Source organism: Calidris pugnax, unplaced genomic scaffold (assembly GCF_001431845.1).
Source record: "Calidris pugnax isolate Ruff unplaced genomic scaffold, ASM143184v1 scaffold459, whole genome shotgun sequence".
NCBI lineage: Eukaryota > Metazoa > Chordata > Aves > Charadriiformes > Scolopacidae > Calidris > Calidris pugnax.
The window spans coordinates 259,753-275,942 of record NW_015091670.1 but is presented as its reverse complement, the minus strand read 5'-3'; the positions used below and the strand labels follow the sequence as shown (position 1 = coordinate 275,942).

The 16,190-nt window shown below is 57.8% G+C and overlaps 1 protein-coding gene across 1 annotated transcript in view; it reads left to right on the top strand.

Moving 5' to 3' along the window:
• Positions 1-16,190, top strand: part of SND1 (staphylococcal nuclease and tudor domain containing 1) — a 278,207-nt gene that overhangs the window by 101,200 nt on the left and 160,817 nt on the right. Inside the window, exon 12 of the mRNA XM_014961957.1 lies at positions 6,461-6,561. Within this exon, the coding sequence (XP_014817443.1) occupies positions 6,461-6,561 (101 nt within the window). The remainder of the gene's footprint in view (positions 1-6,460; positions 6,562-16,190) is intronic.

The following is a 16,190-nucleotide window of genomic DNA, read 5'->3' as shown; positions in this document are numbered from 1 at the left end:
GGGGGGGGGGGGCTGCAGCTTTGCTCGAGCCTGAGGAGGGGGGTCTGGGGGCAGGGGGACCATCCGGGGGTCGGTGCCAAGGGTGCTTTCCCACCCTGTGGGAATGAGATTTGTGCCACCTGAGGTGCAAATGGGTTTAGTTCGTGGGTGGCATCAGCCACGTCCCCTCTGCCTCCCGGGGAGGGGAAAAGAGGAATAAAGGGGGGGGGGGCTGTGGGGCTGTCCCAGCTCCCCCCGAGCAGCGTTAGGGTGTGGATGGGCACCGACCACGACGGAGCCATGGTGGGGTGCCATGGGTGCCCTCCCCAGGCTGGGGGTCTGCAGGTCCCCTCCTGCCTGGAGCAGCTCTCTGGCCCCCATGGAGATGGGGGGGCTCATCCCTCCTTGGGGGGGACAAGGATGGGTGTGGGGCTGCGTGAGCAGCACCCAGATTTTGGTACCCACAGTTTGGAGGGGACTGGGGTGGGCTGGGTGGCATCCCCCCTGCCCCAGCCTGGCCCGGGGTGGGGGTGGAGGGGTTCAGAGGGGCCCGTCCCCTGCTGCGGGGACACGGGGCACAGCAGGGAGGAGGGGGCGCAGGGGGGGCACATATGGCAGGGGTGGGTGGCAGCCCAGACTTGCTCTGCTATAATTACTGCCTGAAACGCCTGCGGATCTCCCAGCCCCTCTCCGGCACAAACTCACAGGCACTATTTTTACCTTCCCTGCCAGCTCGTGCCCCGTGCCAGGGCTGTGGAGGGGAGATGGGCACCCCCCACCCCGCCGCCCCGCCAGCCTCGGAGGCCGGTAGGGTGCCCCCAAAAATCTGCCTGCGAGCACCGGGCTGGCCAGTGAGTCAGGGACCACGTGCCGGGGACCCCATCGTTGGGACCATGATGCTGGGGACAATGTGCCAGTGACCACGTGCTGGGGATCACACCATTGGGACCATGATATTTGGGACAGTGTGTTAGGGACCATGTGCTGGGCATCACACCATTGGGACCATGATGCTGGGGACAATGTGCCAGGGACCACATGCTGGGGACAGTGTGCTGGGGACCATGTGCTGGGGACCACATTGTTGGGACCGTGATGCTGGGGACAATGTGCCAGTGACCACGTGCTGGGGACCACATTGTTGGGACCATGATATTGGGGACAATGTGCCAGGGACCATGTGCTGGGGATCACACCATTGGGACCATGATATTGGGGACAATGTGCCAGGAGCCATGTGCTGGGGGCCACATTGTTGGGACCGTGATGGTGGGGACAATGTGACAGGGACCACGTGCTGGGGACCCCATTGTTGGAACATGATGCTGGGAGCCACATCACTGGGGCTGTGATGGTGGGGACAAAGTGCTAGGGACCATGTGCTGGGGACCACATTGTTGGGACCACGATGCTGGGGACAATGTGACAGGGACCATGTGCTGGGGATCACACCATTGGGACCATGATACTGGGGACAGTGTGTTAGGGACCATGTGCTGGGGACCACATTGTTGGGACCATGATGTTGGGGACCACATTGTTGGGACCGTGATGGTGGGGACAATGTGAGAGGGACCATGTGCTGGGGACCACATTGTTGGGACCATGATGCTGGGGACAATGTGACAGGGACCATGATATTGGGGACGATATTGTTGGGACCATGTGCTGGGGACAACATTGTGGGGACCATGATGCTGAGGGCCATGATGCTGGGGACAGTGTGCCAGGGACCACATGTTGGGGGCCACATCGTTGTGACCACGATGCTGGGGACAACGTTCCAGGGTCCAAATCCTGGGGACCACAGACTGGGGACCACATCATTGGAAACATGATATTGGGGACAATGGGACAATGTGCCAGTGACCACGTGTTGGGGACCGTGATGGTGGGGACCACATGCCAGGGGGCCACACACTGGGTGCCCCATCCTGGGGACCACATGTTGGGGGACAGTGTGTGAAGGACCACATGCTGAGGGGGCCACATCCCAGGGATGGTGACCACCCGCTGGGGACTATGTTCCAGTCACCACGTGCTGGGGACGTGGCACTCGGTGCCCTGGGCACCATTCCTTGTCCTCCTCCTCCTCATCATCATCATCATAGAATCATAGAATTTCCCAGGCCGGAAGGGACCTCCAAAGCCCATCTAGTCCGACCCCCCCGCAGTCAGCAGGGACACCCCCAACTAGACCAGGTTGCCCGGGGCCTCGTCGAGCCTCTCCTTGAATATCTCCAGGGAAGGGGCCTCAACCACCTCCCTGGGCAACCTGTTCCAGTGCTCCACCACCCTCACAGTGAAGACCCCCCTCCTCATCTCCAGTCATCATCCTTCTTCTTCTGCCATGGGTGTGAGCGTGGGTTTTTGGCAGTGATGTCCCCATCGTGTCCCCCCCTCCACATCCTCTCACGAGAGCTGGTGGCGACTCACAGGCCTTGTGGAGATGGAGACAGGGCCACCACTTGCCCTCACTTCCTTGCCCACCCACCCACCCCACGCCGGTGGGGCCGGACACCTGGGTGATGGGCGAGCAGGGGTGCAGGGGGGGTTGGCTGGAATTGTTGTGGGGGGAGCTGGGGGGGCGACATTGAGCGTGGTGGCTGCAGGAAGGCGGGTGAGGTCCCTGCCGTGGCCGTTCTTCTCGGGGGCTGGATCTCCTCCAGGGAGCCGTGATTTAATCCGCCCTGACGGCGCCTGACCTTGGAAACCCGCCCATGGACGCCTGCCATCCACGCTGGGAGGCAGCCAGAGCCCCCCCTGCCCCCCCCGGGGGGGTCCCCTGGGTGCGGGGAGGGGTTGGGATGGATGGAGAGGAGAGCCAGGCACCCCTGGGGGACATCTCCCCATGGGCACGGCCACCCCTTTGCCCCCCCAGCCCCTCAGTGATGCTGGTGGCCGTGGGGAGCTCGGCACGGCCTGGGAGAAGGGCTTTGCTTTTGGTGCCCCCCCCCCCCGAAATACTGACCGAGTTGTGGGGCTGGGGGGTGGCAGTGACACCAGTGGCCACCTGCCTGTGTGCCTGGTGTGCCCATGACATCCCCTGCCCATGACATCCCCTGCCCATGACGTCCCCTTCCTTGTGATGTCCCCTTCCCTTGATGTCCCCTGCCCATGATGTCCCCTTCCCATGGTGCCCCCTGCCTGTGATGTCCCCTGTCCATGATGTCCCCTGCCAGTGACATCCCCTTCCCGTGACATCCCCTGCCCATGACATCCCCTTCCCATGATGTCCCCTGCCCATGACATCCCCTGCCTGTGACGTCCCCTGCCCATGACATCCCCTTCCCATGACGTCCCCTGCCCATGACATCCCCTGCCCATGATGTCCCCTTCCCATGACATCTCCTGCCCATGATGTCCCTTGTCCATGACGTCCCCTGCCTGTGATGTCCCCTTCCCATGATGTCCCCTTTCCATGACATCTCCTGCCCATGGAGTCCCCTGCCTGTGATGTCCCCTGTCCGTGATGTCCCCTGCCCATGACATCCCCTGCCTGTGACGTCCCCTGCCCATGACATCCCCTTCCCATGATGTCCCCTGCCCATGACATCCCCTGCCTGTGACGTCCCCTGCCCATGACATCCCCTTCCCATGACGTCCCCTTCCCTTGATGTCCCCTGCCCATGATGTCCCCTTCCTGTGATGTCCCCTGCTTGTAATGTCCCCTTCCCATGATGTCCCCTTTCCATGACATCCCCTGCCCATGGAGTCCCCTGCCCGTGATGTCCACTTCCCATGATGTCCCCTTCCCATGACACCCCCTGCCCGTGATGTCCCCTGCCTGTGACATTCCCTGCCCATGGAGTCCCCTTCCCATGACATCCCCCGCCCATGACGTCCCCTTTCCATGATGTCCCCTGCCTGTGACATCCCCTGCCCATGATGTCCCCTTCCCTTGATGTCCCCCACCCATGACGTCCAGTTTCCATGATGTCCCCTGCCTGTAATGTCCCCTTCCCATGACGTCCCCTTCCCATGATGTCCCCTGTCCTTGACATCCTCTTCCCATGACATCCCCTGCCCATGATGTCCCCTGCCCATGATGTCCCCCACCCATGACGTCCACTTTCCATGATGTCCCCTGCCCATGACATCCCCTGCCCATGACATCCCTTTCCTGTGACGATGGGGGGCTGTGACCCCCAACCGTGGGGTCACCCATCCCACACCAACCTCCCGTTGGCTTTTATCCCCAGACCCTTTCCCGAATTCCAGGCCACGGTGTTTCCCCCCCAGAGCTGTCCCTGCACCGGGTGACATTCCAACAAGCCCCGGGTGACATTCCATCAAACCCCATAGTAGCTTGAATTTTCCTGACCTGCCTCCCGGACTCATCCTCCTCTTTTTCCCCCCCTTTTCTCCCCCCCAGTTGTTCTGACAATACTTTTCCCCAGGAGTTCGTCAGGCAATCCTACCTTCTTTGCATTTTTATGCTGGTTTTAAGAAAAAAAAAAAAAAGCCATTTTTAAGCTGGTTTAAAAGCCAGGAAGAGCTGAGGGTTGAAGGGTTTTGGGTTTTTTTTGGGATGCTCCATCACGCCCTGGCTCCGGGTGACGGTGGTGGCACCCCTGGGAGAAGGTTGTAGGGCTCAAATCCAGCCCCACATCTGGGTTGGGGTGATGGGGGGCAGCACCAGGACTTCCCCATGTCCCCCTCCCTGTTGTGATCCCCCCCCATGTCCCCCCATGTCCCCCCGTGTCCCCCAGCCTCAGCCTCCTCCAGCTGAAAATCCGGTGAAACAGTGAGGAAGGGGCTTTTCTGGGGCAGCAGAGCGGTGGGTTTGGGTTGAATTGGCTCAGAATTGGGGCTGTGCGGATGTGGGGGGCGCCTCGGGGGGTGGTCGGGGTTTTAATGGTTTAACCCCAGTCAGAAACTGGGGTTAAACCCCCCACCTCTCCCCACCCCCCCCAGAGACGAGTAGGGTAGGGAGAAAAGTGAGAAAAAAGGGGGAAAAAACCCTCCTGGATTGAGATAATTTAATAGAATAGTAATGGAAGAAATAATAATAATAATAATGATAATAATGATGATAATAATAATAATTATCATTATAATAATGATGTTGATAATAATAATAGTAAGAATAAGAATAGGAATAGGGATAGGAATAGGAATAGGGATAGGAATAAGAATAGGAATAGGAATGAGAATAATAGTAAAAAAATACACAAAAATAATGCTCTATATCAATATTACATTAATATTTTGTATTAATATATCTATATGATAAAGCCACTCTTGCCCCCCCCATGACTGATCCCCCAGCCCATCCTGAGCAGTGATTGCGGATCCCTCTCCCCCCACCCCAGCCCCCCCCCAGTTTCTACACCGAGGCTGTGTCCGTGGCACTCAATATTCCCGTGGCCACCTTGTCCTCTCCGTGCTCCCTCTGGGCTTCCGTGGGAAGGCAGAAGAAGTCCTCTCCTCCTGTAACCAAGGCAATGTGTGTGGTCAGCGTTGTTCTCCTCCCAAACTCACAGCACAGCAGCTGCTGGAGAAAAAATTAACTTAATCCCGAAATCAGGGTGGTGTTTGAGCATTCGGGCTTTGATTCTGGTTTCTTTTCTGGTGGCTTCGGGTGGTATCACAGGACTTTTCCACCCCTCCCGTGACCTTTGGTGGCCTGGTCACTGAGCCCTGCTCATGGGGATCAGAGAGCTGTTGGGGGGCAAATATGGCAGCAGGGCTACCTGGCCTGGTCTGGGGGTCCAGCTGGACCATGAGGGACTGGTGCAGGATGGAAATAAGACTGGTTGCTTGTAGTGGGCTCTGGGGAGTGATTCCTGGGAGCTACTGGGAGGTGATGACCAAGAGATACTGGGGGGTGATGGCCAAGAGGTGCTGGGGAGAAATGGCCAAGAGGTGCTGGGGGTTGATGGCCAAGAGGCGTAGGGAGGGTGATGGCCAAGAGGTGTAGGGAGGGTGATGGCCAAGAGGTGCTGGGGAGGAATGGCCAAGAAGTGTTCAGGGTTGATGGCCAGGAGGTGCTGAGGGTGGGATGGCCAAGAGGTGCTGGGGAGGAATGGCCAAGAAGTGTTCAGGGTTGATGGCCAGGAGGTGCTGAGGGTGGGATGGCCAAGAGGTGCTGGGGAGGAATGGCCAAGAAGTGTTCAGGGTTGATGGCCAGGAGGTGCTGAGGGTGTGATGGCCAAGAGGTGTTGTAGATTGATGGCCAAGAGGTGCTGGGGGTTGATGACCAAGGTCTGTGGTGCTGGGAACCTGATCCACCCATGAACATCTCTGCACCCACCACCTTTTCCCGAGCCCCAGTGCAGCAGGAGGTGCAGTTATCCCACAGAAGTTGCCCCCCCTAAGGTGGACCCCCACCTGATGTTCACGAATGCCCATCTGCGGGAGGATGGGTGCCAGATCCGGCTGGCACGGGGAGGTGTCGGAGGGGGACGTTTGGGACTGGGGAAGGATGGGGATGTGCAGGGACTGACCCCCACCCACTGTGCCCCTCTGTCTTGCCCAGGTGAACGTGACGGTGGACTACATCCGACCGGCCAGCAGTGCCACCGAGACCGTGCCCGCCTTCTCCGAGCGGACCTGTGCCACCGTCTCCATCGGAGGAATGTAAGTGGGGAACCACCGTGGGGACACTGTGGGATGGAGGGTGGCTCGTCCTCGCCGTGGGTCCTGCTGTCCCACTCTTTTTGGAGTCCTCTGCGCCCCCGTGCTTGTCACCCCCCAAATCCAGCAGTTTGGGGGTCCCCCGTGCGCCGGCCGACCCGGGGAGCAGCGTGGCCGGTGGGTGGCTTTGGAGGAGCCATCTCTCCTGGCTGTTTGTCCCCGGGGTGTCTGTCCTTCTCCCGTGGTGACCTGGATTGGGGTGAGCATCACACCTGGCTGGGGTTACTGGTGATGCTGGGATGGTGTCAGGATTTCGTGGCTGGGGTTACTGGTGATGGTGGGATGGTGTCAGGGGTCTGGATTTCATGGCTGGGGTTACTGGTGATGCTGGGATGGTGTCAGGATTTCATGGCTGGGGTTACTGGTGATGCTGGGACGGTGTCAGAATTTCGTGGCTGGGGTTACTGGTGATGCTGGGATGGTGTCAGGATTTTGTGGCTGGAGTTACTGGTGATGCTGGGATGGTGTCAGGGGTCTGGATTTCGTGACTGGAGTTACTGGTGATGCTGGGATGGTGTCAGGGTTCTGGATTTCGTGGCTGGTGTTACTGGTGATGCTGGGATGGTGTCATGGATCAGGATTTCATGGCTGGTGTTACTGGTGATGCTGGGATGGTGTCATGGATCAGGATTTCATGGCTGGTGTTACTGGTGATGCTGGGATGGTGTCATGGATCAGGATTTCATGGCTGGAGTTACTGGTGATGCTGGGATGGTGTCAGGGGTCTGGATTTCGTGACTGGAGTTACTGGTGATGCTGGGATGGTGTCAGGATTTCATGGCTGGTGTTACTGGTGATGCTGGGATGGTGTCAGGATTTCGTGGCTGGAGTTACTGGTGATGCTGGGATGGTGTCAGGATTTCATGGCTGGGGTTACTGGTGATGCTGGGATGGTGTCAGGGATGAGGATTCCTCCCCCCATGGCACAGGGTATTTATCCCTGCCACAGCTGGGGGGGCTCTGCCGGAGCAGCCCCCCCATTTCACCATCCCTCTCCCCCCTTCCCAATCCCGGGGCAGATTCCTGGGGCTTTCCCCCAGGACACTGGGATGCCGGGCCCTGCGGGGAGCACGGCGTGTGTTGGGATGGCAGCGGCTCCGGGAGCTGCGGAGGGATGATTTGTCATAGGCCCGTTCAGCTCGCTTTTTTTTTTCTTTTTTTTTTTTTTTTTTTTTTTTTTTTTTTTTTTTTTTTTTTTTTTTTTTTTTTTTTTTGCCTCGTAGCAGCTATTTTGGAAAGCAACCAAAGTGCTGCAGCGCTGCGCTTTTCTCCCCCACCTCCAAACCCCAGCCCGGGGAGAGCTGCGGCGCTGGCAGCGGGGAGGGAGGGAGAGGTGGCTGCGGGGGGCTCCCCGTCACCCCACTCCCCCCCCCGAATTCAAGCCCTTTATCTCACGAGTGGCTTTAATTTCCACTCCAGGAGCAGAGGAGATCCAGCCGGATGCTGCTCCCAGGGTGAAACCGTGGCTCCGGGAGCCTGAAGGGCTTTCCTGGGTGGAGATGCTGGGTGTAGGGGGGGGGGCCAGCAGAGCATCCCTGGGCTTTAAACCCCACTGGGTTTATTCAGTGGTGCTTTATCCACCTTCCTGGATGGATAATTCTCCAGCTGTGTGTGTCTCACCAGGTTTTTGGGAGGGTCAGCCTGGGCCGTGGCGTTTTTGGGGCTGTTTGGAGGAAGATGAGCTCTTGGGGTGTTGGTGATGCTCAAGGAGGGGAGGCAGCGGTGGGTGCGAGACCCACCTCAGCCCCTCCAGCTGCAAAAATGCCCTCTCCAAGAAGCTCCTGAGCCTCATCCCTCGCTCGGGAGGAAACCTGAGGGGAATTTGTGGGGCTACTGCTCGCCCTGACTTTGTCGCCCGGAGTGGGGCATCAGCGTGGGGAGCCAGCCCCGCAGCATTTCGGGTGTGGGGCAGGGTGTGGGGCAGCCCCCTTGCTCCCTGCCGGCCCCGGGGGGAAGCGTGGGTGTAACAGAGGGGGTCTGTGCCGTCTGGCCCGGGGAAGAAAGCCCGGCTTGTCCTCCTGGCATCTGGGCTGGGCTGAGGCTGCTTGGCAGGCTGAGCACGCCGGCGGCTCGCCGGGGTGGGCAGGGTCCTCGTGTCCCCCGTCCCTGCCCCTTGGTGAGGGCAGATGGGGGGTCCTGCCAGCCCCCCCCTGCCCGTGCTGGCAGTGGGGTGGGCAGAGGGGAGCCCGGCCAGCCGTGGGGTGCACCCCAGGGGTCCCCACCTCTCCCTCCCCGAGCGTGGCGGGAGGATAATGCCCACCCTCGGGGGTGGGAAGAAGGGGATGGTCCCCCACCCGCAGCATCCCCCCTCCTCGTGGTGCTGGGTGGGTTTTTGGGGGGGCAGTAGAGCGGCTTCTTCTGCCTGGCCTGAAGGCAGCCCCTGCCTCCAGCTCAGGGCATCATGAACTTGAGGAGCTGGAGCAAAACCCAGCCTCTCCTGCCTGTATCCCTGCCCAATCCCTGCCCAATCCCTGCCTGTATTCCTGCCTGTATCCCTGCCCGTATCCCTGCCTGCATCCCTTCCTGTATCCCTGCCCAATCCCTGCCTGTATCCCTGCCTGCATCCCTTCCTGTACCCCTGCCTGTATCCCTGCCCACATCCCTTCCTGTATCCTTGCCTATATCCCTGCCTGTATCCCTGCCTACATCCCTGCATCCCTGTCTGTATCCCTGCCTGCATCCCTGCCTGCATCCCTGCCCACATCCCTGCCTGCATCCCTTCCCGTATCCCTGCATCCCTTCCTGTATCCCTGCCTGCATCCCTGCCTGTATCCCTGCCTGCATCCCTTCCCGTATCCCTGCCTGTATCCCTTCCTGTATCCCTGCATCCCTTCCCGTATCCCTGCCTGTATCCCTTCCTGTATCCCTGCCTGCATCCCTGCCTGTATCCCTGCCTGCATCCCTTCCCGTATCCCTGCCTGTATCCCTGCCTGTATCCCTGCTCGTATCCCTGCCTGCATCCCTGCCTGTATACCTGCCTGTATCCCTGTATCCCTACCTGCATCCCTGCATCCCTGCCTGCTTCCCTTCCTGCATCCCTGCCTGTATCCCTGCCCACATCCCTTCCCGCATCCCTGCCTGTATCCCCGCATCCCTGCCTGTATCCCTGCCTACGTCCCTGCATCCCTACCTGCATTCCTGCCTGTATCCCTGCATCCCTGCCTGTATCCCTGCCTGTATCCCTGCCCAATCCCTACCCGTATCCCTGCCTGCATCCCTGCCCACATCCCTGCCCACATCCCTTCCCATATCCCTGCATCCCTGCCTGTATCCCTGCCTGTATCCCTGCCCATATCCCTGCCTATATCCCTGCCCACATCCCTTCCCATATCCTTGCCCGTATCCCTGCCTGTATCCCTGCCTGTATCCCTGTATCCCTGCCCATATCCCTGCCCAATCCCTGCCCAATCCCTGCCCATGGTGAAGCCTCATCATCTCCCCCCGAGGGTCTCCGAGCTGGGTCCATCACGCTTTTCCCTCCCAGCTCCCCGGGGTTTTTCAGCCTGATCCGTGGCTGGGAAACGCTGGTCCCGCTGCCGGGGGGTGGGGGCTCTGCCCGATGCCCACGTGCCCACATACCCCTCCCTGGTCCCGCTCTGCGGGTGCCTGGTGTGCCCTGTGCCATGTCATAGAATCATAGACTTGCCCAGGCCGGAAGGGACCTCCAAAGGCCATCTAGTCCCACCCCCCCGCAGTCAGCAGGGACACCCCCAACTAGACCAGGTTGCCCAGGGCCTCGTCGAGCCTCTCCTTGAATATCTCCAGGGAAGGGGCCTCAACCACCTCCCTGGGCAACCTGTTCCAGTGCTCCACCACCCTCCCAGTGAAGAACCCTCTCCTCATCTCCAGTCTAAATCTGTTCCCCTCCAGCTTGAAGCCATTGCCCCTCGTCCTGTCACTGCAGGCCTTTCTAAACAGGCTCTCCCCAGCCTTCCTGTAGCCCCCTCAGGTACTGGAAGGCCGCTATTAGGTCTCCCCGGAGCCTCCTCTTCTCCAGGCTGAACAACCCCAGCTCCCTCAGCCTGTCCTCGGAGCAGAGGTGCTCCATCCCCCTCATCATCCTCGTGGCCCTCCTCTGGACCCTCTCCATCAGGTCCATGTCCTTCTTATCTTGAGGGCTCCAGACCTGCACACAATACTCCAGGTGAGGTCTCACCAGAGCAGAGCAAAGTGGCAGAATCCCCTCTCTGGACCTGCTGGCAACGCAGCTTTTGATGCAGCCCAGGATGGGATTGGCCTTCTGGGCTGCAGCTGCCCACTGCCTGCTCATGTCCAGCTTCTCCTCCATGTCAGCACCTCCCTGCGCGTGTTCTCCTGCTGAGCACAGGTGAGGGCAGAGGGCTGTGCTGGGCTGTCGCTGCCAAGCCCGTGCTGACACGGAGAACAGGGAGAAGGGGCCAGGGATGGCAGAAAAAAAAGCATCTGCAGGGACATCGGGGACCCCGCAGGCACCTCCTGTGCCCGTCTGGGCTCATGGGGATGGTTGGGAGGGTGTCCCTGCATCCCGGGCACGATTGATGCTGAGGCACCCGCAAAGAGGGGCCTGGGGATGATGGCACGGGTCTGATGTGACCCAGGGACTGACTGGGTGCAGGTCAGGGATGGGGGTTCACACCAGGATTTGGTCTTTGGGAAGGCCCTGGCATCCCGCAGCATCCCATGGCATCCTGCAGTATCCCATATAGCATCCTGCAGTATCCCATATAGCATCCTACAGCATCCCATATGGCATCCCACAGCATCCCGTGGCATCCTGCAGTATCCCATATAGCATCCTGCAGCATCCCATGGCATCCCATAGCATCCCACAGTATCCCATAGTGTCCCACAGTATCCCATAACATCCCACAGCATCCAGTATAGCATCCCACAGTATCCCACAGCATCCCACAGCATCCTTCAGCATCCCGTGGCATCCTACAGCATTCCACATAGCATCCTGCTGCATTCCACAGCATCCAACAGCATCCCATAGTGTCCCACAGTATCCCGTAACATCCCACAGCATCCAATATACTATCCCACAGTATCCCATAGCATCCCACAGCATCCTGCAGCATCCCATAGCATCCCATAGCATCCTGTAGTATCCCATATAGCATCCTGCAGCATCCCATGGCATCCCATAGCATCCAACAGTATCCCATAGTGTCCCACAGTATCCCATAACATCCCGTAGCATCCAGTATAGTATCCCATAGCATCCCACAACATCCTGCAGCATCCCATAGCATCCCACAACATCCTGCAGCATCCCATAGCATTCCACAGCATCCTGTAGTATCCCATATAGCATCCCACAGCATCCCGCAGCATCCCGTAGCATCCTGCAGCATCCCATATAGCATCCTGCTGCATTCCACAGTATCCCATAGCATACAACACTATCCCATAGTGTCCCACAGTATCCCATAACATCCTGCAGTATCCCATATAGCATCCTGCAGCATCCTGTGGCTTCCTACAGCATTCCACATAGCATCCTGCTGCATTCCACAGCATCCCATAGCATCCAACAGTATCCCATAGCATCCCGCAGCATCCCATAGCATCCCGCAGCATCCCGCAGCATCCCATAGCATCCCACAGCATCCCATTTGGCATCCCACAGCATCCCATATAGCATCCTGCAGCATCCCATGGCTTCCTACAGCATCCTACATAGCATCCTGCTGCATTCCACAGCATCCCACAGCATCCCATAGCGTCCAACAGTATCCCATAACATCCCGTAGCATCCAGTATAGCATCCCACAGTATCCCATAGCATCCCACAGCATCCTGCAGCATCCCATAGCATCCCACAACATCCTGCAGCATCCCATAGCATTCCACAGCATCCTGTAGTATCCCATATAGCATCCCACAGCATCCCGCAGCATCCCGTAGCATCCTGCAGCATCCCATATAGCATCCTGCTGCATTCCACAGTATCCCATAGCATACAACACTATCCCATAGTGTCCCACAGTATCCCATAACATCCTGCAGTATCCCATATAGCATCCTGCAGCATCCTGTGGCTTCCTACAGCATTCCACATAGCATCCTGCTGCATTCCACAGCATCCCATAGCATCCAACAGTATCCCATAGCATCCCGCAGCATCCCATAGCATCCCGCAGCATCCCGCAGCATCCCATAGCATCCCACAGCATCCCATTTGGCATCCCACAGCATCCCATATAGCATCCTGCAGCATCCCATGGCTTCCTACAGCATCCTACATAGCATCCTGCTGCATTCCACAGCATCCCACAGCATCCCATAGCGTCCAACAGTATCCCATAACATCCCGTAGCATCCAGTATAGCATCCCACAGTATCCCATAGCATCCCACAGTATCCCATGGCATCCTGCAGTATCCCATATAGCATCCTGCAGCATCCCATGGCTTCCTACAGTATCCCATATAGCATCCTGCAGCATCCCATGGCTTCCTACAGCATCCCATATAGCATCCTGCTGCATTCCACAGCATCCCACAGTATCCCATAGTGTCCCACAGTATCCCATAACATCCCACAGCATCCAGTATAGCATCCCACAGCATCCCATATAGCATCCTGCAGCATCCCATGGCTTCCTACAGCATCCCATATAGCATCCTGCTGCATTCCACAGCATCCCACAGTATCCCATAGTGTCCCACAGTATCCCATAACATCCCACAGCATCCAGTATAGCATCCCGCAGCATCCCATATAGCATCCTGCAGCATCCCATGGCTTCCTACAGCATCCCACATAGCATCCTGCTGCATTCCACAGCATCCCATAGCATCCAACAGTATCCCATAGCGTCCCACAGTATCCCATAACATCCCGCAGCATCCAGTATAGCATCCCACAGCATCCTGTGGCATCCTGCAGTATCCCACATAGCATCCTGCAGCATCCCATGGCATCCCACAGCATCCTGTGGCATCCTGCAGTATCCCATATAGCATCCTGCTGCATCCCACAGCATCCCACAGTATCCCATAGTGTCCCACAGTATCCCATAACATCCTGCAGCATCCAATATACCATCCCACAGTATCCCATAGCATCCCACAGCATCCTGCAGCATCCCGTGGCATCCTGCAGTATCCCATGGCATCCCATAGCATCCAACAGTATCCCATAGCGTCCCATAGTATCCCATAACATCCCACAGCATCCAGTATAGCATCCCACAGTATCCCATAGCATCCTGCAGCATCCCACAACATCCTTCAGCATCCCACAGCATCCCATAGCATCCCACAGCATCCCATATAGCATCCTGCAGCATCCCACAACATCCTTCAGCATCCCACAGCATCCCATAGCATCCCACAGCATCCCATATAGCATCCTGCAGCATCCCACAACATCCTTCAGCATCCCACAGCATCCCATAGCATCCCACAGCATCCCATATAGCATCCTGCAGCATCCCACAACATCCTTCAGCATCCCACAGCATCCCATAGCATCCCACAGCATCCCATATAGCATCCTGCAGCATCCCACAACATCCTTCAGCATCCCACAGCATCCCATAGCATCCCACAGCATCCCATATAGCATCCTGCAGCATCCCACAACATCCTTCAGCATCCCACAGCATCCCATAGCATCCCACAGCATCCCATATAGCATCCTGCAGCATCCCACAACATCCTTCAGCATCCCACAGCATCCCATAGCATCCCACAGCATCCCATATAGCATCCTGCAGCATCCCACAACATCCTTCAGCATCCCACAGCATCCCATAGCATCCCACAGCATCCCATATAGCATCCTGCAGCATCCCACAACATCCTTCAGCATCCCACAGCATCCCATAGCATCCCACAGCATCCCATATAGCATCCTGCAGCATCCCACAACATCCTTCAGCATCCCACAGCATCCCATAGCATCCCACAGCATCCCATATAGCATCCTGCAGCATCCCACAGCATCCCGTAGCATCCTGTAGTATCCCATATAGCATCCCATAGCATCCCATACATTATCCTGCAGCATCCCACAGCATCCCACAGCATCCCATACATTATCCTGCAGCATGCCCTAGCAGCCCGCAGCATGCTGCAGCATCCTGTGGTATCCTGCTGCATCCCATAGCATCTCACAGCAGCCCGCAGCAGCCCGTGTACCAGCCTGCAGCATTCCATTTATTATCCTGCTGCATCCCACAGCAGCCTGCAGCATCACATCACATGCCATAGAGCAGCCTGCAGCATCCCGTGGCATCCCGTGGCATCCCACCCCACAGCATCCCACCCCACAGCATCCTGCAGCATCCCATGGCATCCCATCCCATCCCATCCCATCCCATCCCATCCCATCCCATCCCATCCCATCCCATCCCATGGCATCCCATCCCATCCCAAACCATTCCAGAGCATCCTGCAGCATCCCATGGCATTCCACAGAATCCTACAGCATCCCATCTCATCCCACAGCATCCTACAGCATCCCATCTCATCCCACAGCATCCCATCCCATCTATTCCCATTCCATCCCATCCTAAACCATCCCATAGCATCCTATCCCATCCCAAACCATCTCACAGCATCTTGCAGCATCCCACAGGATCCCATCCCACAGCATCTCATCCTGCAGTATCCCACAGCATCCCACAGCATCCTATAGATCCCACCCCACAGCATCCTACAGCATCCCATCTCATCCCACAGCATCCCATCCCATCCCAAACCATCCCACAGCATCCTGCAGCATCCCACAGCATCCTATAGCATCCCACCCCACAGCTTCCTATCACATCCCACAGCATCCTACAGCATCCCATCCCACAGCATCCTGTCACATCCCACAGCATCCCATCCCATCCCAAACCATCCCACAGCATCCCATCCCATCCCTTCCCTTCCCATCCCATCCCAAACCATCCCACAACATCCTGCAGCATCCCATCCCATCCCAGAGCATTCTGCTGCATCCCACAGCATCCTATATCATCCCATCCCACAGCATCCTGTCACATCCTACAGCATCCTACAGCATCCTGTCACATCCCACAGCATCCCATCCCATCCCACAGCATCCTGCAGCATCCGACAGCATCCCATCCCACAGCATCCTACAGTGTCCTGTCTCATCCCACAGCATCCCATCCCATCCCATCCCACAGCATCCTGCAGCATCCCACAGCATCCCATCCCATCCCAGAGCATTCTGCTGCATCCCACAGCATCCTATAGCATCCCACCCCACAGCTTCCTCTCACATCCCACAGCATCCTACAGCATCCCAACTCATCCCACAGCTTCCCATCCCACAGCATCCCATCCTACAGCATCCTGCAGCATCCCACAGTGGTCCACAGCATCCTAGAGCATCCCATCCCACAGCATCCTACAGTATCCTGTCTCATCCCACAGCATCCCATCCCATCCCAAACCATCCCATCCCATCCCATCCCATCCCATCCCATCCCATCCCATCCCATCCCATCCCCAGCCTGTTCTGCCCCCCAAATTGAACAATGTGTTTCTCCACTGCAATTTGCCTGGCAGCCAGACAGGGTAATTGAGTGCAAATGTAGAAGACTTAACAGACACAGCCTTCTACCACTG